Source organism: Emydura macquarii, unplaced genomic scaffold (genome assembly GCF_026122565.2).
Source record: "Emydura macquarii macquarii isolate MOO-44397 ecotype Brisbane River unplaced genomic scaffold, CSIRO-AGI_Emac_v2 contig_2897, whole genome shotgun sequence".
Lineage (NCBI taxonomy): Eukaryota > Metazoa > Chordata > Testudines > Chelidae > Emydura > Emydura macquarii.
In genome coordinates, this window is record NW_027133034.1 from 56494189 (window position 1) to 56518614 (window position 24426).

The following is a 24426-nucleotide window of genomic DNA, read 5'->3' on the forward strand; positions in this document are numbered from 1 at the left end:
GAGCTGTCAAATCTCCTATTTTAGCAATGTATATTGAACACACCCATTAGACAGACTAAGAGGGCATTCAGCACACTCCCACATAAACACTCTCACTTTCTTCTTGAATCCTGGGAGGTCCTGTCCTGCTAGTATCATCAGCTCCTACATGTCACTTCAGCCATGTAACTCTGCTGGAGTATAGACAGCCTATTGGGTCAAGGCTCAGACAAGTGTTGCCTTTTATTTTGTTTTTAAAAGGCGGCATTGTATGGTTCTATAAAGTTTAAAATATTTGTAACCTTTGTCATATTCAATAATTTTTTAAAAGGTAAAAAAATACTTTGAATAAAGTAAACACAGTATACTAAAAATCACAGCACTGATCTGAATTACTATTGAACAACTCCATGTGGCAACAGAATGCTGTTGTTGATACATCAGCATATGCCGAGATGTCAGTCAGAGCTGAAATTAGTATAACAACAAGTTGGACTGAGCATTAGGGGATCCAACAAGAAAAGCCTTTGTAAGGAGTTACGTGCTGAATGTCCCAGTTTTCCCTGGCTATAGGTGGAGTTTAAGCTAGAAGTGAATGAAATTTGACAATTCCTTTCACAGGTTATCTTTCAAGAGACCTCAAGTGACTCAAGGGAGACACCTCGCCAGCCCAAATTTTGATCTTTTTCTTCTGCACACATTACATTTTGCTTCATTTTAGATACATTTGAAATCAATATGTATTCCAAATATTGTAGACATGAGGCTTTCCAGATCCATGTTTCTGTATTGCAAAATTATACTTCTATATAAATAGAGCTCTTGTATAAATGGAGTACATTTTCCCTACCCTGGTCCTTTACAAAGTGGCATCCTTTGCCCAAGGAGGGCTGGATGGTACTTTATTCAAAGTTGAACATCTCTCCTAGATTAACCACAGAGACTGCTGCAGATCAACAAGACACCTCCTTCTCCAAAAAGCTAGCATCCTGCCTCTGCAGCAGTCCCAGCCTACAAATAGAACCTGGGAATCTCATTTGTCAGTGCAGAGTGTTAACCACAGGGGTGATCCCACTAACAGATACTTCATTTTAACACATCTAATTTCATTTAGTTGCAATAGTGTCTCTTTAAATAGCTATTGAAAACTTCATAACTGAAGATAACCATATACAGAAAAGCTCAGAAAAGTACATCAGAGGTAATAGCAACCTAAAGAGCAAGCAAATAAAAACAAAACCACACAACATAATATACTTTAAGTATAATTCATGAAGTTAAATATAGATACATACAGCATAGATAAGACTAACATTTTTATAAAACAAATGGGTTGGAAACATTTAGGATGACTAGGTCTTGAAACAGTTTATTTAGTAAATACATTTAAACCCCCACCTCCACCCCTCACAAAACTATTGTTACAAAAATGTATTCATCCTCCTTTCATCTGATACTTTACTTGTCCATCCTGCCTCTCATCCCCAAAAGAGAGAAAGTTACTTGTCCCGGGAAAGAAAGAATTTTCAGGGATTTATTAATATATAGTTTATATCGTATGTTACAATTAGTGCATCTGTTCAGACTCACCTTGGTTAGCATTTGCACCCTGAGGCAAAGCATTGGTTAAATTGGGCAGCTCGTTTCCATGGTTTCCATCTTCCCAGGGACAAACATCCACACTGTTCCATTTTTTCAGCTGTTTTAGCCAACTGGTCTTCTGCTCCAACTTGCAGTGAGGATTTAAGACTATACACATCCACAGAGCACCTGATTTAAAAAAATTGCTCGATTATCTTTCCTATTAAAAGAGCAATGGCCAATGACTAATTTTAAAAACCTATGGAGTTTTACCTGATGGTATTTTTATACTATAGTGGGTTTTTCCCCCTTCAAAGCCACACTGTTAGCCTCCAATTGCAGTTTAATACTAGCAGACCGTGAACTCCTGACTCAGCATCACGAGGTTAACGTGGCCTTTTTCAGCCATCCCAAATAACTTAATTAGAAGAGAACAACCTTTCTATTGAAACTGAACATTAAAAAAAAAAAAGTGGGACTTCTCACAAAATACTATAAAATATAAAGCCCCCACTGTAGAGTTGGTCAGACAGGAATATCAGTTTAAAGTGAAAAGAGCAAGAATCCATACCCAAATTATATAACTCCAAGACTCATTCTTTTGTTTTAATTCTTGCAGAGGAAGCAAGTGGATAAGTTTAAACAACACAAAAAAGAAATTGCAGAAGAATTACACAGCAAATGCATTTATATTTATTTCCCAGTTTTACATTACATTACAGTAAAACTATTCTGAAATCAAGTTTAATATATTTAACACAAGTATATATACACACTGTAAATGTTTACTTCCACATCCTCGGGACTTATCAAAAGAACCCTAATTCACATTCAAAATCATTTTCAATCACGTTTGGATTTGAGAGATTTAATATTCAATCAAGATTCAGCACTTTTTAATACAAAGACTTATTTTTACTGCCATTATTTCAGTAATTAGGTTAAACTGCAAAATTTGTTTTACATTCTCTCTTTACACAACTCAAAGAGAAAAGTAATTTGGGCTGACAGTTCACACACACCGTCAATTCAGAATCTAATTCCCTGACACTGCATCACAGGGCATCCATAAATACTTCAGGGTCTGTGACAACAATTTTCAAATGGCAACATTTCTCTCTAAATCAGCTGTCTCTTCACCAGTGTGAACTCTGACAGCAGCATGAAAATGTATGAAAGTGCTATTTAGCAACACTTCATTTGTTCATTAAGGATGTACTTTACACACTACAGGAGATTTGCAGAATCTCCTAAAAACTGCATGAAAATGCTCAGAAAAGAGAATAAAGATGCAGCTGGCTCACTTAGAGTGGTTAAACTCTAGTAGCCAAATAATAGTTTGCTACTTAAGAAAGTAAAATGCATAACGGGAGCATTGGCCATCATACTACATTGATTCCTAGAAGTATCTCAGCATACTCTTAATACCACTCCATGATGAGCCAGTGGAAACTGAGGACTTGATCCTGTAAGGTAGACCTTAGATGCTGGTTTGGAAATGGGGACAGGAAAGTTAAAAAAAAAAAAAATCTGTGAGACACTACAAAATAAGACAGGGTGCAGCAAAGGATAGAAGGTGTCGCTAGAATAGTGTAGGTGATTATTTGGAATGGTTAAACACACTAAAGAGAGCTGTTTTAGAAGATGAAACTTGGAGAAATGAAACTTGCCGAAATGTATACAGGAAAACATACTGAAACTGGAAATCAAGTACTCTTTTCTATGGCCCTTTTTAATCAACTCTTACAACTTCCTTTAGACACTTTGTGCAATGGTTTTAACGTATTACAACCGTACTAAACAGACTAAAATTGAAGACATTCATTGATTATTTTTACAATATTAAGCACCAATGTGCTCAGCACTGGCCCAAAACATATAATGAAGATAGTCCTTGCAATCTACAAGATAAAACAAGAGACAGGACACAGCGAGAAGCCCTGAGAAATGGCTGACTTTGAGTTTTTAAATTATTTCTTTCAGGGCCACTTATGAGCATTGAAGAGCATGACAATGCAACCCTCTATATTATAAAGAGACTAATACAACTTTACACATTGTAACTGGATTTCCAAGGATTCTAGAATAGCAGCTAAATAAACCAAGGTCAAGTACAAAATTAACTGTATTGGATGACTACTTTAAGTTATTTAGCAAGGCAACATATACAGCACTGACAATTACCAAATGTCCCACTACAAACTGATGTATGGTATGCAGGAATGCAAAAAGCAGTCAAATGAGTCAATGAAAAGCAGAGGAATGTCAAAAAGTTAGTGAAGGCCTACTATGCATACACTACACTTAATTGGGGGTGGGGGAGGAGGAGAGATGGAATATCAAAATATTTAATTTCAAGCATCTACTTAATTTCAAGGGGGGCATCTGTGCTGAGAGTTTAACTATTATATCAGTAGCTGTATTCTCAGAAAGCCAGGCCACTGGATTTAAATTAAAACACAAAGACAATTTTGTAGGCTTAATTATTATATTAAACCCTTTACACAGAAATCCATGTGTTACACCAAATAGAGATTATATTATGTAATTTGATTAAGACCCACATACAGAACTCTCCCACGTGTGCCACTTAAAATGCTGACTCCCACTGACAATGAGATTTGTGTGTTTATAAATTCTGCAGGATTGGGCCTTAACACTGCTTTCAAGGTTAATTGATTCCCTTCAAAAGGAGTGTGAGAAAGAATTCCCCATTTGGAAGAGAGTTGAGCAGACAGAGCCTAAGGTTCCATATCCACAGTGCTAAAAAAAGGATAGTATTTTGGGGGAAAGAGATGACCCCATTCCTCACCCCACCAATTTTTTTTGAAGTGCGTGAATGTTGTGTTTGTGTGTTTTTGGAGGGGAGAGGGGGGAAAGAGAAGGGGATGTGCATTGGTGGGGTTGAGTTTTTACCTCCATTGTTACTCTGGGGCATCTGCTCCATGCTAGGTATTTCAAATTCACTGGTTCCAGTCTTTTAACCCTCAATTATAGCAGGATTCTAAGGAAGGAGATACTTGGTCATGCCCATCCTTCACCCATCGGCCAATTGCAAGAAGTCGTGAAGCCCTTCTTCCTATTTCACAGCAGCAGCTAGTCTACCTCTTGCTGCTGCTATGGACAAGCTCTAGGGCATCCTCTTAGTTATCACAGCAAAACACAGGGCTTATTTGGGTTTTGAACATGGGGTTCATTGAAACTCCCAACTACCTTCTGCCTAATAATGGTTCCTATATGGGGCAACTACTGGCCATAACCACTGCTTGTTACAGGTAAGGGTCAGGTAAAAATTAAGGACACCTACCTTTTGAGTGAAAAAAAACTTATCTTATTCCATCCCAGAATCAGGAAAAACCTAACTCTGAATTAAGAAAAATTTCAGCCGACTCCTTAAACTTGAAGATTGTTATGCACAAAATAGTGTGTACTAAAAGAGCACTCTTGTGCTTAAAAAAGGACAGTCACAGTATGAAGGGAAGTTCACCAATTTGACATAATTAAATGCAACATGACCCACAGCATAAATAACTGCCCCAATAAAGTCCAAAAAAAACCTGGTCAGAATATATAGTATTACAAATGCGCACAAGCCAAACACCCAAAACAGCTGCCATATCCTTTCACCCAAAACTTTGGAAGCATTTTGATCCAGACTAGTGTCCCTCTAATACACTCCCAAACAGACACCCCAAATCCATACACTACTGAACAAAAAGTAAAGTTTGGATTCAGATCCTGGACTGTGTCCCTCCTCTTTCCAATATGAAAAGCCTCACAGTGCAAAGGCAAAATATCACAAACCAATATGCAAATTTCATTTTTCCCTGAAGATAATTGGATGATAACTCATGCTGTGACTGCAATTTGATATTAATTTCACAAGGGAACAAATACTAAAACTGTCACATCTCAGTGAGGAATCGTCTATTCTAGTTCCCCAATAATCCTCTTGACCTTAAAAGCTAGCTTTGCCACAACAGACCTTTGGTTCAAACAGCATATCTTTAGAGATGTACCGTTGTCATTTGTCTCCAATATATCTCATCCTGCAGAAAATGTATTTTATCACCGCTCTCCGTAATGTGTGGTTTCCTTACACATACAGCCAAAGATTAGCAAAGTTATATTCTCTCAGACACCCTACCCCAGAACCCAGGCTGTAGAGAGGGACAGTGTGTCCATGCTGACTCAGGATTTAAACAAGTGGAAAATAGCATTATTAAAGTGCTCAGTAACTGTAACAGCAGGTGCTGTAATAATTACACACTCACTCTCAGTATGCATGTATTCATAAACCGTAAAAAAACAACAAGGAATGTATATACTCTCTTTGGAGATTAAGTATTACACAGTTCCCATAAATCCATTACATTTCACCCCTTCCCCAACAACTGGAAAAACCCCACCTAGTTTTACTGAAGGTGGAAACAACATGAGAAATTGAAGATTCAGCCTACAACTCAAGACTGATTATACCAGTCAAAAGAAATCTGCTTTCTTTAAAAATATTATGATGCCCTGTCAACAATGGTATATAGAGAAGCGTGTACCAGCATTTTCACAATAACTATTTTCAGTGGTTTATAACACTGCCGTAATACGTTGGTACAGGCTGAAATTTGGTATAAGGTATTAGTCTGGTGAAACTTTGAATATATTTTAAAAGTTTATTTAAATCAATTCTCATTTGCAAAATTAAAGTATACATTGTATCTATACACAAGTTGCTGTTTATGAATTTACAAAGAAGATTTTATGCTAGCATAACTCAAACTTCCATTTAAAAATGAAATTTCAAATGCAATCAGCTAAGACTACAAGAGAGTAGCCACATTTAGTATTTTCACTGTTAATCGCCTGGATCAGTTTTCTTTGGTTAAGAGTAGCTATTGCACAGTGGGATTATGTCAGTCACACTGTATCACCATTTGTTGCATACATGTCATCATTCCATATTTGGTCCTATTGTGGAAACACTGTTTTATGACATCTAGGTGTTATATATATGCCACCTGGGTGATTAGAAAACTGCACACATGAGCTTTTAAAATAAAAAAAAGAGACCATAGTGTCAAAAGTGGCTGTTATGATATGTTAAGAAAAATGTTCAGTGTTTCACAATATAAATGACTAAACAGCATTATATAAACTTTATAAGAAGACAGTCTAGTGTGTACTACTCCCCCAACCTCAAGGGCAAGTCCCCCCCTCACAGTCACTGGTAAAACCACCTCCTTCCGACATGCAATAAGAGGTCTCCATTAGAACAAAAAGTAATCAGAAGCCCCACTGGAGAATGGATCCAATTAAACAGTTGTTTTTATGGAATAGTGAAGATAGAGTAAGCACATATTGTCCATCATAAGAACCCCAAGGAAAAGTACTTGCAGTATTTAGTCAGATCTGAGTAGCAATTTTACTCATAAAAACAATTCCTTAATGCACTCTGGATTTTCTACACAGCTTTCAGAAAGAACCTGCAATGTGTGTTGTGTTTCTTGGAGAACAGAATGTTTCATTTTGCTCTAATTCATTCTATTACTGAATTAAACTTTGATGTATTGGTCTTGACAAGTGCTTCATGCTGATCGTATTGTGTATGATAGTATAATCACTCCCCATGCATTTCACACTAGCTGGCTGATTAATGCAATAGATTACCTGCAGCACTGATGGCAAGAGGGAATCATTGCCCTTCTGCACACTAAATTCTGTATGTGTGTTAGGGGGAGCATAGGTTCCATAAGGGGGGAAAATGCATAGATTTCTACTTCCTTAAACTTCCTTCCTTTTCTCCCAAAACTGTTACATTCAAAAACCAACACTCCCAATGTCAAGGGGCAAGTGTGTTCTAGTGGAGAGAAATGGGAATTGGAGTTCTATGCTCTGCTCTTTTACTCACTCACTGACCCTTGCACAAGTCATTTAACTATTCTGTGCATATATAAAGTAATGCTGACTTTCACTCCAGCCTCATTTTCAGTGTCCTCAAATTTTAATACATTAAGATGTAAACAAAATGCATCTCATGACTGAACATGATCATATCCCTTGTCCTCTCTCTCTCTTTTTTTTTTTTTTTTGGTTCTTTGTACTCTCATCCCTTATCAAATTATACCTAGTTTAGGCTCGGAGTCTGCAAATTACTGTGGCTGAGTGCAACCCCACTGACTAAGCCAATAGGGCTCTGCACAAGTGCTGGGGTCCACTCAAGCAGAGCAGTTTGCAAGATCAGGACTGCAGATTGTCATCTCCTCAGGGCAGAAACTAGTTATATCTATCAAATGTCAGTTACGTGCCATACCTACTTATGATTCTTTATAAATAATTATTCATTTTTATCATTAATACTACAGAGCTGGGAGAATACATCAGAGATGTTTTAAAAGAAACCCACTGATTTACTTTCCTAGTATTCATGACCCCTTTTATTTCCTTGTTCACAAACATTCAAGATAAATTAACAGCATTGCTATTACTAGTGCAAACAAATGGGTATTAAAACTCACTAGAGTGCTCATGGCTGTTTTTAAAATATATACTTTAATTATTCCCATAATAAATTCAAATAATTACTTATATTCACAGGTAAGTTGTGAACAGAAAATGGGACTCTTTCTGACAAAGCACAGTCTAAATATTTCTTCCAAACAGTTTAACCATTACAGATAATTTTGTAAGAACCACAACATGCTTGCAGATCGTCTTCAGAATGAAAAAGAGTGAAATTGGTCAGATAAATTGTTCACTGTGAATATTGCACTACCTCACAGGGATGTTAAACAACTAATTTTTTCTACAACATTTCAACTTTCTTGAAAAGGGAGGGACAAGGGGTTCCAGCACAAAAACTGAAAGGGAAATGTTCATGAAATAAAGGATAGTTCTTGAAAATATATTAGTATTAAAGAATGATACGTACACCCAGATAAAATCACCAGGAGATGCACAGAGGGAGCGGACAGGAAAAGCAATATGATAACCAGCATTATGGTAACAATTGAAAAACACCACCACAGATTCACATAGGCCTTATCTATGGCAACATGTAGAATACAGGCACTAAAGATGTAGCTATAACACTACAGTGAAAAGCAGACTATACCCACACTTATCGCAGTGCATGCAGCTACAAGCAGCAGTGAAAGGCTTGGGAAGTGGAGAGACAGGAGGACACTACAGAGCTAAAAATAGCAGTGTAGACATGGGAGGCACTGCTTGGGCATGTAGAGAGTCATGTAGAGTAGCTGGGAAGGGCATTCTACTTTATTCACCTAAGCAGTGCTCAGTCTAGAGTGCTATTTACAGCTGTGCTAGCAGTGTCGGTATGCTACACTCTGGCATAAGTGTAGATGTACCTATAGATTATAAAGCCAGAAGTGACCATTGTGATCATCTAGTCCATCCTCCTGCATAACACAGACTTTAGAACTTCCCTGAATTAATATTCATTTGAACTACAGTATAGTTTTAAGTATAGCATCCAATCAATTTAAAAATTACTAGTGATGGAGGATCCACCACAACCCTTGGTCATTTGTTCCAATGGTTAATTACCCTCACTGTTAAAAATGCATACCTTATTTCCACTCTGAATTTATCTAGCTTCCAACTTCCAGCCATTGGATCTTGTTATACCTTTCTCTGCTAAATTATCAAATTTCTGTTCCCTGTGAAGGTATTTATAGACTACGTGATCAAATCACTCCTTAACCTTCTCTTTAAGTTCCTTGAACAGCACTATAAAAACATGTTTTCTAATCCTTTAATCATTCTTGTGGCTCTTCTCTGAGCCCTCTCCAATTTATCTACATCCTAGTGTACATGAAAACTGGGCACAGTATTCCAAAAGCTGTCATGGGACAGGATTCCAGTACACTTCAACAAGAAGCGACCTGAAGAAAATCACTAGGGCCTGATGACTTGGATCCCAGAATGTTAGAACTCACTGAAGATGCAACCATTCCATAGAAGGGTGACCAGATGCCTGATATTATTAGGACTGTTCCGATATTAGGGGCTTTGTCTTATACAGGCAATTATACCGCACCCCATCCCAAAAAAGTGTCCCGATTTTTCACACTTGCTATCTGGTCACCCTACTCCATAGGCATGTATAATCTACTTTCTCCGGTTTTTACTGAGGGTAATATATGAAGATTACATGATAGCTCACATTACTCCTATATTTTAAAAAAAGGGGAACGTGTGCTCCATGAAATATAGGTCAGCAACTAATTTCAGTCACAAGTCAAATTCTGCACTTAATTATGGAAGCATTGGTCATGGTTTCATAGAGAAGAATGAAATGAGTTTTGCACTTGAAGCAGGGATTCAACCACTTAGCTATATATAAAGAGTATTATGGAATAGCCTCAAAATTAGAGTACAAAATTACTCTTAGTACAGAATGAATTTTCAGAAATTTTACAGTTAATCAGTTAATTTGTTTAAGAATTAAAATTATTTTAAAATAGGTTTGTCAAGAAGTATAGCACCCAGCATCTAGCTTTTTTGTTAGGTCCTGAATAATCTTAATGGGATATGGACTCTAAACTTCTCAAATAGCAAATTAATAAATAAACCAATCACAGAAATTTTGCACATTGACTACACTTCAGTAATTTTGTTAATGGTAACAAATGGTAGTTTTTGCCATTTATTTTTCATAACTGAAAGCTGCTTCTTCAGTAGGAGCTGACAAATACTTTTCTATTCTAGGAAACTGAAAGAACCATCCTCATTCAAAATGGCTAAAACAATAGGAGATGCTAATGGAACTACGGCCATAAATGCCCTCAGTTAAGATGCCCTCTTTCAAGATAGTCACCGCCTTCCATTGTTCCTAATGAAAGTGAGAAGAAACTGCTCTCTGGAAATATGGGTGACCTCCATCTTTCTCAGGGGCATCTGGGCTTCAATCCCAATGGGAGCATAGGACACAATAGCCATTTTGACAGAAGAAAGTTATTCATGGAATTCTCTGTATTAGTACATTTTTCAACAGCTTCTGCTGAAGAAGAAATTTTTAGTTAATATCATCTGGAGCAAATCATCATAATTAATCCTAGAATTTTTTGAGAACTATCTGTTGCACCACACCTAAGCAACAGAAAGGGGAAAAGTAGGAAGTGATGTTCAAGAAACTGTAGAAGTTAGAAGTGGAGAGAAACTTGCCAGTCTATTCTGACTGCTTTGGGCTGCTCGACAGCAGGCTAAAGCCTTCAGAATATACTGGTGAACGTGTTCCTAAAAGTTTAAACAAATTTTAAAAATTAAGGTTGATACTATATTTCTATTCATTTAAAGATATAACCCACAGCAACAATGTATTTAGGATTTTTGTTTAGGGTTTATATATGAATTTTTTTAAATTAAAGAGCCTCTTATCAGGGAACTGCCTATGTTAAAATGGAATTAAAGTTTAATACATACCACTAATTAAGGGGGACATATCACAGGGAAGTACAAGCACCACACCCTTAAAAAAAATGTATTCCAAACCCAGAAAACTCAGAGATATGGTTAAACTCAGAGAAATCAAAACATAAGGCAAGGAAAAGCATAGCTAAGGAACCCAAACAACCATAACTCCATCCTGTACTTACATGAGACAAAACAAAAACAAAACTAATGTGTCTTTGAAAATCAGTTTAATCTGAGGTTTCAAAACACTTTTCGTGCCACAAATCCTTAATTTTACAGCAGTCAGTTCGAACATGAAATATATATGAACTGGCCAACAAAGAGCAGAAGCAAAAGGTAATGACAGTCACAAGGAAGAGAAGTTTCACAGACAATTGAGATTCTGTGTAGGGTCATTGCTGTTCAATTTCTCATAAAAGCAGTTATCCAAAGCTATGCCTTTCAAGTGGCAAAAAATTATTTGTGACAATAAAGTCAGAAATATTGTTAATTTAGTACCTTGAACAGCATAAATCAACCTAAGACACATGAGCACAATATTCAGTGAAATAGCTGGTATAATTTAATAGAAGTACATAATGTGCAGACTTTCTTTTAATTCAAAAATTGCAAAAGAACCAATTTAATAGTGGGTGATGGTCTGCAACATTATAGACAGTGAAAGATTTATCAATTCATGTTAGCACTTTGTTCAGTTGCAGAAAAGAATGGCCAAAAGGATACTATGCCGTATCAAACACTGAATTATAAATAAGAGAAAGGAAGTGACACCGTTGTAAAAGTTCAAGGGAAGACAATGCATTGAATATAGTGTAAAACTCCTGACCACCTTAGGAATGTATGAATTTGACAGTCTATTTTCAAGTGCCTAAATTTAGATGCCTAAATCCATATTTAGGCACCTAATCAAAAGTAGCCTTATTTTCCAAAGGTGCTGGGCACTTAACAATGCTCATGGACTTCGAAGGATGTAAACGTCAATGGGAGCTTCAGACGCCCAGCACCTCTGGAAAAATAAAGCCGCTTTTAATCCAGTGCTTAAATATGGACTTGGCAACTAAATTTAGGCACTCAGGTTTGAAAATTATGGCATACATCTGTCCATTTTAAGAATACTATGAAATATATAGGAGAGAAGGGAATATTTCTGCAGTGTACAAGTACCTTTAAAAAAAAAAAGATAGTGTCTATTTTAATATGCAGCTGCCGAAAAATGGTTAAGAGTACAAAAACTGGAAGGACCGTTTAAGCTATGGTAAATCTTGTTCACGGAAGCATTTAAGTAGTTGCTAAATTTGGGGTCAGGGAGGAATTTCTCTTGGGGCATATTGGCAGGAACCATAGCTGTTTTGTGTCTTATTCTGAAGTACTGAGGAGAGGTCATCTGTTTGGAATAGCTGGCATATCCTGTACATTTTTTTTCCTGTAATTGCAAAGGGAAGAACCACTGCAGGCCCTTCTGTTTTCTAATTCAAGATTTCTATTTAGCTAAGGTTAAAAAATCCAACTTGATATGTCTGAGAATGGAACACAAAGATTCTCTCAGAATAAATGAAAGTACTTTCGAAGTCAGGAAAATGTTATTTAACACCTTGAAGCAATTGTTTTCCCAAGGTAAAACAGTAATTAAATCACAATTAATTACAATCACGTGTTTAAACTAACTTTTAGACTGGGAGCATAAATTTACTCAAAAAATAAGAATTTGAAAATGATCTTTAAAAAGCACAAACTTCAAGTTAGCAAGTTTTCCTAATAGTTCACAATATAAAAATATATATATTATGTACCACTATGGTTGAGAAAATGGACATAAGAATATTAACAGAAAGTTAATATGAATACAATTTAGCTTAGCTATAGCATATCAAAGTTTTAAAAAACTCAACCCATCTTGAACACAAAATAGTATCCATGAGTAAAAATTAAAGGGCAAATCCATTAGGCAAGGAGCTGAAAAGGTCTTGCCACACAAGAGATACATGTGCAGGAGCTTCCGCTAGGTATGATCAAGGAGATTGTAGATCCTAACAGTATAAAGCTTTCCTGGGAGACACTTGTAGAGGTGTCTCCCAGGAAAGCTTTATACTGTTATAGGACTCAGTGACACCACAGGAGTGCTTTGTATTTAACAATATTAGTCAATGGAGTGTGGTTGAACTGGGTAGGTGAGGGTGGGGCCGATACAGCAAGACCTTGCGAGCACCCCTTCCTGCTGAAGTCACTGAGAACTGAGGGCATTCAAAAAGTGCCTCAAAGATCAGAGAGCCATAGTATGGAGAAGGTAAATCCAAATGAGTAAAATTTCAGCATCTTAATTGACCTATCTTGTCCTAATTGTCCTATCTTGTGAGAGTGAGAACCCTCTTGGCAGACCGTCCTCCCCAGAGTAAGGCACATGTGAAGAGCCATCTTGCCTTTGGCTCCATCAGAAACTATTCTTTTTGTAGATAAAGTGAACTAAATATTTTTTTAAACATCAAAGGGGGGGGAGAGGGAGGAATCTACTAGAAATGTTTGTTTTGAAACATGCAAACTGTGTGAAGTTTCTTTACTGCAAAGGCAGGCAAGACAGTGGAAAAAGATACTGAAAATGGTAGATCAGAAAAAAAAAAATCTGATCCTGTAATCTACGTGTTGACAAGCTGTTGGGCTCCATCACTCCACCAAGCAGTAGATACTTGTCTTGGATTCTTCTACTTGACTGCTTTCATCAGATTAAGCATCTGGGATTTAATTTAACAGTTTCAGCTTTATTAAGCTGTCACAAGAGCGGCCCCACTTTGATAACAGTAGCTGCTCCAATTATGGCTTGGTTTAGGGTTGACAAGTATAATGATTCATTCGTGGCACATGAGAAGCAATAAAAGGTTGTTTTGCATTACAGCTTTAAAAATGTGGGCACTTTTTTCATTTAATTTGTCACTTAGCTTTTGCTAAGAGGACATTTAAATTGCAGTAAAAGGCAAATGGGGCTTTTAGTTTAAATGTAATCCCCATATTTAAATGATCTGTAATGGCGTAGTGTTCGAGTGGGAACACTATTGTCTCACAGTGGGCCCTGATGGTGACATGTGACATTTGTATTCAGGTTCTGTATTATCCATGTGGCTAACGGGCTTCCAATTTCATTTCACAGCCAGAAGCCTGCAGAAAACACCAATTAACTTGCAGATCCCATTTGCCAACAAAACTCAGCTTCTTCTCGATGCCTGGCATCTGGCAGTGCTCAGCATTTAATTCCAAAGCAAAGCCTTGCAGCAATGTGATCCCTGTGCCGGGGCACAAAGTCAAATTTCCCCCTTTTATTAAGAAAGAATCTCTCTTCACTTTCGTAGCTCAGAAGCAACTTTTATTTAATTTTTGATGGATGAATATTAGAGAATTATTACTGAAGTCAAACTGCATGGACTTTTTAACCTACAGATACAGATACATTTTTCAGAGCAGAAAGAGAGTTGACTGACCTTTTATTGAAATCAGAGAACTCAGTGCAACATGCACCAGCACAGTTTTACTTCACAGGATATTAATCAACTCCAGATTCCTCTATTTATCAATGCAACTTAATGGCAGTCCAAAGGGGTTCATAATATAATTAATAATTCTACAGTTTCTCAGTTCTGATCAATGGTAATTGAGGGTTAAACTTTCTACTATCATCATGTGATATTTACCTACTGAATACCATATAAACAGCAATAAATGTGAAGAATTCTAGCTCACTTGAAAAAGTTATCCATATACTATTGCAGCTTGTGGGGTTTATGGAACATGTGAGTGTAATCATAGAGGAGTAGGAGTGGAAGGGACCTCAAGAGGTCTTCTAGTCTCGTCCCCGCACTCAAGGCAGGACTCAGTATTATTGAGACCATCGCTAACAGATGTTTTTTTCTAACCTGGTCTTTAAAATCCACAATGATGGAGATTCCACACCCTCCCTAATAATTTATTCCAGCGCTTAACTACCCTGTATTAGTAATGATTCACACAAGTCACTATAGGCACTACCAATGTCTCTAGCATCAACAGAAGTAAATAACTCTACTCTTAATATGCCATATCTGCAACCTTGACCTCTCTAACAGAACATATTTTAGTTACATTGGAGAGTAACTTCAGGAGTTTTTTGGTTTCATCATATTCCTTTTAAGTTTTTAAAACATAGCTTGCTGCTTAATTCTAGAACTTCCAAGTGGAAATTACCTAAGTGACCCTTCCAGTGCATTGTATCATTTCCTTTGGATGGTGCTAGCCTCACAATGGATGCCAGGATAGATAATAAAAATTGTCTTGCTTAACACCTCCACATTTAAGGCCCAATCCTGCTTCTGCTAAAGTCTAGGGGAGTTTTACCATAAACTTCAAATTGGAGCAGCCCCCCTGTCTAGCTTATTTTTCCAATTACCATGAAAGTACCCACTGCATTGCAGGAAGCATTGGTTAAGTTTTAATGAAAAGCTCATTACTCAAGTGACCCAGTCAGGGAATGAAGCTTATTACAGTAAGCTTAAAAATATAGGCCAAGATAAAACTGAAAAAATGCCCATATGCCTAATCTTTATTAAACAGAACCCATACTTACACTTTACATGTGCTAAAATCTTTCATAACTACAATACAAAAGTGAAATAATGAAATAATCCATGAAATAATCAAGAGCTTAATTAATACAAAATATTAAAAACCCCATTTGACTATGATTAACAACATTGCAAGCATTTAATTCATAGATTTAAGGAGAATATTCTAATTTGTATACCAGTCTCAAAGCAGATCACTCTGATCAGACAAAAGATAAATAATGCTGTTTTACCCTTAAATATAGCATGCCTAGAGGAAAAGAATCAGACATGCTTCTGACTTCCAGAGGTACAATCAAATCTGTTACCCTGCAGCATCTGTATGAGTTCTCCTTTCTCACCAAATAGCTGGTCTTCTGTATCACCCTACTCTTCATGCTGGGGATCACTGTTTTTCCTTTGGGCTTCCTAACATCCTTGTCTCCTTTGATGCTCATATTTATCTGTCAGGTCTGTGTCTTTACTCTGAAATAGGTATATTCTCAACTTGAGTTAAACTCGCTTGAAGTAAAACCCTTAGTGAAAACAGGGCAGTTTGTAGTTTCCACATGTCAGCAGGTTAAGGTAAAGACTATGGGGAAGCACTGTCTGATCAATTCCAAAATTTTAGGAATCATTCTAGGCACCAATAGGAACAGCCCTATTGATTTTGGTGACAATCAGAAAACAGGAAAAGCCTGATTTCCACACTGTGCCCATTTCATGCTACAGGAAGAGAAGCACTATGACATCAGAGATAACTCAGCCACACATCACTCACTCACTCCAGCTCATTTGCATACTTCAATACCATTAGTTGAGTCAGCAAATAAAACTGCAGGTCAGGACTAAAGTGCCCGGGGCACATGACTTATGAGGGAGGCTGAGGGAAGTAGGCTTATTTAGTCTGCAGAAGAGAAGAGTGATAGCAGCCTTCAACTACCTGAAGGGGGGTTTCAAAGAGGATGGAGATAGGCTGTTCTCAGAGGTAGTAGTTGACAGAACAAGGAGCAATGGTCTCAAGTTGCAGTGGGGTAGGTCTAGGTTGGATATTAGGAAACATTTTCACTAGGAAGGTGGTGAAGCACTGGACTGTTACCTAGGGAGGTGATGGAATCTCCATCCTTAGAGGATTTTACAGTCCAGTTTGACAAAGCCCTGGCTGGGATGATTTAATTGGGGTTGGTCCTGCTTTGAGCAGGGGGCTGGACTAGATGACCTCCTGAGGTCCCTTCCACCCTAGTCTTCTATGATTCTATTCCTTGATAGGTGAGGGAGTACGGGGTTCAGGACTGAAATAGTAGAGACTGCTTCAGATCAGGAGCTATCATGCTTAATTAGAAATGAGGTTGGAGATTTCCACTGTGACTGCTATGACTATGACTCATGCAGACAAGATCACTTGACTTTTTTCAGACTGTTTTAATTCATCTACGCAGTGTCCCATTTGGTGCTGCAGCCAGAGAGATTCTTCTACTTGCAGCACCAGATGGGCACTGCCAAGGGGTGACATGGCCAATACAGGCAGCAGGGTGAGGATTAGTGTTATTACAGGAAGAAAGTAATGACTGACTCAGGGTATGACTACACTACAGCCACTAGACTACTGCAACTATGGCACTGTAGACTAGACACTTTCTACATCAAAGGAAGGAATTTTTCCATTGATGTAGTTAATCCATTTCTCCAAAAGGCAGTAGCTAGGTCGAAAGAAGATGACTTAGTCGCATCTACACCTGGCATTACATCAACCTAACTATGGCACTCCGGGCACAAAATTTTTCACAACCCTGAGCAACATAGTTAGGGCAATCTAATTTTTAAGTGAAGACTAGGCCTGAATTACCTCTGATGTCACAATGGAACTTCTCAGGCTTCTCTGCCTGCAACATCAAATGGGCACTGTCAAGAGAAAACTGTTGATATGAAACTGAAAATGAAGAGAAGAGGAGGAGTGGCTTAGACTGGTTATTAAAATTTAGCTTTTTTAGTGGTAAAATTTAGTTGTAAAATTGCAACAGGTTCCAGGATAGCCCATCTCACCACCTACTAGCTTAATCCACATAAGCAACAAAGTATGCAATCTTTTACTTTTAAATATAGCTAAATTGTTACTTTCATTTAAAGCTTAAGTCCTTTTCTTTAGCAAAAGGTGCTTTGTTCCCCCATCAAGTCAAGATGTTCAAGCTGCCATTTTCCTCCTTGCTGTATACCAGAAAATCACAACAGTTACAGCCCCTTCTAAATTGAACAATTAAGTTTGCAGAGAATTCCAGTTTCAGCTTTACTCAGTATCCTGATAAGCTTGCCTTTTTTAAATGTCCAATTGTGCCTTCATTACTTATTTAAACTTCTATAAGACATTTGACTTGGTACCACATGACATTTTGATTAAAAATTGGAATGAGATAAAATTAACATGGCACACATTAAATTGATTAAAAACGGTTAACTAATAGGTCTCAAAACGTAACAGTAAATGGGGTATATTCATCAAGTGGGAGTATTTCCAGTGGGGTCCTGCAGGGATCAGTTCTTGGCCCTACACTATTTAACATTTTTATCAGTGACCTGGAAGAAAACATGAAATAATCAGTGATAAAGTTTGCAAATGACACAAAAATTGGGAGAGTGGTAAATAATGGAAAGGACAGATTACTGACTGGAATGCTTGGTAAACTGGGCACAACCAAACAATATGTGGTTTAGTATAACTAAATGTAAATGTATACATCTAGGAACAAAGAATGTAGGCCATATTTACAACATGGGGGAAATCTATCCTGGGAAGCACTGACTCTGAAAAAGATTTGGGGGTCATGGTGGATAGTCAGCTGAACATGAGCTCCCAGTGTGATGCTGTGGCCAAAAAAGCTAATGTGATCCTGGGATGCATACACAGGGGCATCTTGAGTAGGAGTAAAGAGATTATTTCACCTCTGTATTTAGCACTGGTGTGACTGCTACTGGAAAACTGTGTCCAGATATTTAGTTTAACAAACAGAGGTTAAGGTGTGACTTGATTACAGACTTCAAGTATCTACATGGGGAACAAATATTTAACAATGGGATCTTCAATCTAGCAGAGAAAGCTATAACACAATCCAATGGCTGGAAGTTGGAAGCTAGATAAAATCAGACTGGAAATAAGGCATAAATTTTTGACAGAGTAATTAACCATCAGAACAATTTAACCAAAGGTTGTGCTGGATTCTCCATCACTGACAATAAATCTAGATTAGAGGTTTTTCTAAAAGCTATGCTCTAGGAATGATTTTGGAGGAGTGCTATGGCCTGTGTTATACAGGAGATTAGATAATCACAATGGTCCCTTCTGACCTCGGAATCCATGAAACATATACATACACACACCATATAATTTTAATTCTTTGCATTTACCCAGTTCATCCCAGAGCTGTCTATACTTGTCAGTCATTGCAGTGCCTTGTTGTCTCCAAAGCGACAGACGAGGGTCAGCCATGAACTGTTCCGTTATCAATGTCAACATGCGAGCTCCATTAGAGTCTCTCATCTTTAACATCTCTCGCACCTATGAAACAAAAAGGTCTCAATACGAGCTTGAAAAAAGAAGCCACATAATACTAGTGACATACTGAAGTTTATGTTCTATTTATTTCCTCCTCCCTCTTTGAGTGACACAATATTAAAAAGAAAATCTCACCTTTCAAAAATTTTTAAATGAGAACTTTACTACACTGAGTTTGTTCTTCAACAGTAAAAATGATTTTAGATCACTGCTAATGTCCCACTGCAATTTCTGTTCTGGACAGTTTTTCCATAAGAAATCTAGACTTACATTAAAACGTATGCCCCCCAAGAATACTCCACATGATTTTCCAAAACTTTTTGGGGAAAAACTGGTAATAACAAACAAGTAGATTTTAAAGCACATCAAGTTATATATACTCCATTGCTGGAGAATTTTAAGTAGCATAATGCTGTACTAATAAGGCTAAATTTGGTTTAAAAATGACTGCATTTCAATAATTAACTCGTCAAATATGGACTGGATAGAGGAAAACAAAAAGGAAGGAGACTTTAGAATACCCAAACACAACCCCTACCTTTGCAAAAAGCAAATTGAGCTGCTTCCCTGATCCATGGTATCCACCCTGGGAGAGGAAAAGTTTAACTTGCTCCTGGACTTGTTCTTCATCCAAGTGCCAACAGTTTTCATCATCTATGCTAGCACCTGCTGTTGGGTCAGGAGCACCTACAAACAGCAGCGAAAAAATCATTATGTTTTAAATAAAGATTATAGATTCATGGGGAGAAATGAAGGAAAGGAAGGCCAGAAGTACAGAGGAATTTTTGGATTTGGGATTTCTCCTGTTTTAGCTACTGTAACTTTACCCTGTTAAAAATATTTTAAAGGTTTTTGGCAGTACTCATCACTCTGAGAAGAGGAAAAAGGGGCTTCAAGTAATAGTTAATTATTAAATACAAAAATCCAGTGTTTAATTACAAGAGGTTTTACAATGAACAGTTTCTGCAGTATGATGTTTTGTGTCAGTTTCTCATAAAAAATACAGCACGACCTAAAACAAAGCTATTTTGGAAAATTTAAAGTATGGCTCTACTCTAAGGGTTCCATGTTTATGATCTAAGTGAAATTTAAAATCAAACATTTTCAGTTACAAGATTTTTTTTCTTTTCAGTACTGCTAAACCATCTTTGGGTACTAAAGCCACGCTGTTTTTTCATTCCCCTTCTTGTGCACTAGTCCTTTTAAGAAAAGATTCTGCAAGCCAAATTATGTTTCCTGTAGTACTTTTTCAACCAAAGTGCCTTCAAATAGTATCTTCTGTGACACCTGTACAACACCCAGTGTCTTCAATAATCTTGCACAGATGTAAGTGATTGAGTGGACAATTCTGCTGATGGCTAAGGAATACATTACCTCAGTTCCTCTTAGCTGTAATAGCTCTGCAGCAAGATTTAAAAAACAAAACAAAAACACAAATGCAGTAGAAGCACTCATCAGTTAGCAAGCATGTACAGGGAATGGATCTGTTGATTAAGAAGAATTTTTATACAGGCTAGGCCTTCACTGCAAAATTAATTTGAGTATACATAACTAGACTTAACATCTTTTAAGTTAGCCTAGCTTGAACAGCCACACTGTGTAAAAGCACCCAAGCTGCACAGAACAATTAGATTACCTCAGAGGTGATTAGCAGCTGACAAGTTGTACTAATGCAAGCCAACTCTAGTTGAAAGCAACACCACACTCACGCTTTTCTGTATGTGGATGTAATTCGAGTTTGGTGCAACACAACACCCAGCGAGAAGGGAGGCTCCAGCGAGAGCCCAAACATCTACACCAAAATTAAACAGCCACTTAGGTACACAAGGCTTGTGTACCTGAGTCAGATGACACAGGCAAGTCACAGGTTTTTAAATACAGTGTAGACATATCCTAAGTATCTTCTGTAACCAACACTATACAAAAAATAAATAAAGTGCATTGATTGGAAAGAAAGTATCAATTCAGGTACTTTTCAGTGAGTGCTAAGCGGGTTAAAAAGAGGACAGAAAGTTCTCCAGAGTTTTTTAAATTAAAAATCACTTCTTCAATTCTACAGATTTAATCATTTTTTTCACCATTCTAGCTATTCCATGCAGAGAAAGCTTACAGGTGGTTGAAAATGTGATTGAATCTCTTGCAGCAAGCTCCTTCTCTGACTAGTCAAGACACAACTGAAAGATTCTGAGGAGCAGAGGTCTCTCATACTCAACCACTAATACCTGAGGGAGCCAAAAATCTTAGAGCTGGAGTTCCTAATGCTTGAGACCCTAAGAAGGGAATCTTGTGTCGACTGTATCCTCAAACAGGTTTTTTAATTAAGAAAGAAAAACTGTAACCTTGAACATGTGCATACAACTCCCACTGACTTCCAGGGAAGCTGTGAAGGGCATGTGAAAATAAAAATTGAGCCAAAGACATTAGGAAAACTAAGGAATGAACAACTTCACTCTAAAAGTGCTTCCCGTTAAATTGAACAAAGTAAAGAGAGACTTCAGTCCAGTATGCTACATGAAACAAATGTCGATAAGTCTTCAGTTGCAGAAAATGAGATAAAAAGGGAAATCAAGCCACATGAGAACAGGCAGTGCAGCTGCTGCACTAACTCAAGTTTGTTGTATCACCTTGCAAAATAGCTTAAATATTTCATTGCTCCAAAACACACAAAGTTAACTATTTATCGCATTGGTTATTTATAAAATATATAATACATAAAACTTGCTTTTAAATAAATTGGTTCTGATAAATTATCATTTAAATTAATCTTTCTGGGGTTAGTTTTATTGTATTAAAACAATTTAGTAATATGTCACAGCTAAACTTCCCTATCTGGGGAAAACAAAATACTTTCTAGAACTGTTTACATTTTATCAAAAGCTCAATCAGTTTGTGCTAGAAGGCTGAATTTTGACAAGGCTATTGTAGAGTCTCTCGTAAAGACATTCTGTCACTGGAACACTGGTATCAGATCAACCCACAACTGTAACAACAACGTTGCCAGAATTTTCCAATATAGGAACAATGAACAGGCCAGTTCTGAGAGGGAGTTCTCCAGATGAAGGAGGAGCGACTATGTGACCCTTGGGGTGAGTTTGTTGTCATGTGCCTGCTTGCTTGAAGTTTGTAGTCTGTTTGATGGGCCTAGCAGCCTCCCAGGCAAGACTGACAGCTTCCCAATCAGGGTCTAGCCTACCATCCTTTGAGCCCTAATCCTTTAGCACCCCTTGACAAGGCGGCAGAGCTAACTCAGGGAGAACAGGGGTTTAAAAGAAGCAGCTTCTAAGCAACCAGAGGAGCTAGCGAACAGGAGCAGCAAACAGGGAAGTTTTGCGAGGGAAGTTAGAGAAGGAGCATGAGAGCCAGATACACCTAATAACTATTCTCTAAAATTATGCCATTAATTGCTCCCTCCACCCACCAAACACTCTCTACACTCCTCCCAGTCCCCCCAGAAAACAAACATACAACCGCCCCCAAAAAAACCAAAACCCTACAAGAGTAAAAATAATGCAGGAAGAAGTGCAGCAACAGAGTGCGAGCTATCCAGTTTATTGCACTGAATGCAGCATGTACAATGGCATGTATGTGTATTCGGTGCAAGCAATTCATGGCCCTCAGAGACAAGTACAGGCTCATGAGGCCAAAGGAGCTGAATGGCAGGAGCTAAGGGAGACAGAGAAGTACAAAGATGAGATTTTTGGAGACACAACAGAGCAGTCCCACCCCAGTCTGGCAGCCTCTGTGCTGTAGAGGAGAATGAAAGTCTCAGGGAAGGACTACAGCAAGCTGGAGCAGAAGGAAATAATCCCATAGTTGGGACCCTCCTTCCAGACGATGTCATGGTATTCCCTCCCTCCAAGGGAGGTGACCCCAGTTATTAGGAAGAGACAGGTAATAGTAATGGTGGAATTAGAGTATTAGAAATGTAGACAGTTGGGTTTGTGATGACTGTGAGAACCACATGGTGAATTGGCTGCCAGGTGAGAAGGTTACGGACTTCTCAAGACATATAGATAGACTTATGTGCAGTGCTGGTGAGGAGCCAGTGCCTGTGGTACATGTAGGTACCAATGACATAAGGAAAGGTAGGGGAGAAGTTCTGGAAGCCAAATTTAGGCTGCTCAGTAAGAGACTGAAGTTCAGGACCTCCATGGTAGTATCCTCTGAAATGCTTCCAGTTCCATGTGCATGGCCAGTTAGATACATCTGCAGGGTCTCAATGCATGGATGAGACAATGGTGTTGGGAGGAGGAATTTAGGTTAATTAGGAACTGAGAACATTTTGGGAAAGAAGGAGCCTATAAAGGAAGGATGGGCTTCACCTAAACAAAAATGGAACCAGACTGCTGGCATGTAAAATTCAAAAGGTCAAAAAAGGAGTTTTTAAACTAAGTGTGGGGGGAGTGTTGACACGTGTGGAGAAGCGCAAGAGGCATCCAGTTAGGAGAAGACTTATTAAAGGGGATACTCTATATCCTAGTAAAGAGGAGAGGACAGATGTTTATAAAGTACAAGTAGGAATTGAAGAGAAACAGGCAAACGAAAGAGTACAATTCAGTTACATTACAGAAAGGCAGACAACTAAATATTGACAAATTTTATAAGTGTTTGTATACAAATGCTAGAAGTCCAAATACTAAGATGGGTGAACTTGAGTGCCTGGTATTAAATGAGGATATTGATGTAATAGGTGTTAAAGAAATTGGTGAAAAGATGATAATCAATGGGACACGGTAATACCAGGGCAAAAAATATATAGGAATGATATAGTAGATGATGCTAGTGGGGGAATGGCACTATGTGTGAAAGAAAGCATAGAATCGAACTATATCACACAATCTCTATGGATAGAAATTCCATGCTTGAATAATAAGAGTATAGCAGTAGAGATATACTACCAACCACCTGATCAGGATGGTGATGGAGATTGTGAAATAGTCAGGGACATTAGAGAGGCTACAATAATAAAACCCAATAATAATGGGATATTTCAACTATCTCCATGTAGACTAGGAACATGTCACCTCAGGATTGGATACAGAGATCAAATTTCTAGACATCATTAATGACTGCTTCTTGGAGCAGCTAGTCATGGAACTCACAAGGGGAGAGGCAATTCTCAGTTTAGTCCTAAGTGGATCATAAGATCTGATCCAAGAGCTGAAACGCTCAGTAATAGCTACCACAATGTAATTAAATTAAACATCCCTGTAGGGGGCAAATGCCAAAAGAGACTTACCACAGTATGATTTAACTTCAAAAAAAGGGGAACTACATAGAAATGAGGAGGCTAGTTACACAGAAATTAAAAGGAACAATTACAAAAGT

At 37.8% G+C, this 24426-nt stretch overlaps 1 protein-coding gene across 1 annotated transcript in view; it reads right to left on the reverse strand.

The window, feature by feature from the left end:
* The window catches only part of ZSWIM6 (zinc finger SWIM-type containing 6), a 166257-nt gene that overhangs the window by 45017 nt on the left and 96814 nt on the right, over nucleotides 1–24426 (reverse strand). The window contains exons 3-5 of the mRNA XM_067568992.1: nucleotides 19637–19785; nucleotides 18951–19101; nucleotides 1570–1749 (exon numbers count right to left, since the gene is read on the reverse strand). Coding sequence (XP_067425093.1) covers nucleotides 1570–1749; nucleotides 18951–19101; nucleotides 19637–19785 — 480 coding nt within the window. The remainder of the gene's footprint in view (nucleotides 1–1569; nucleotides 1750–18950; nucleotides 19102–19636; nucleotides 19786–24426) is intronic.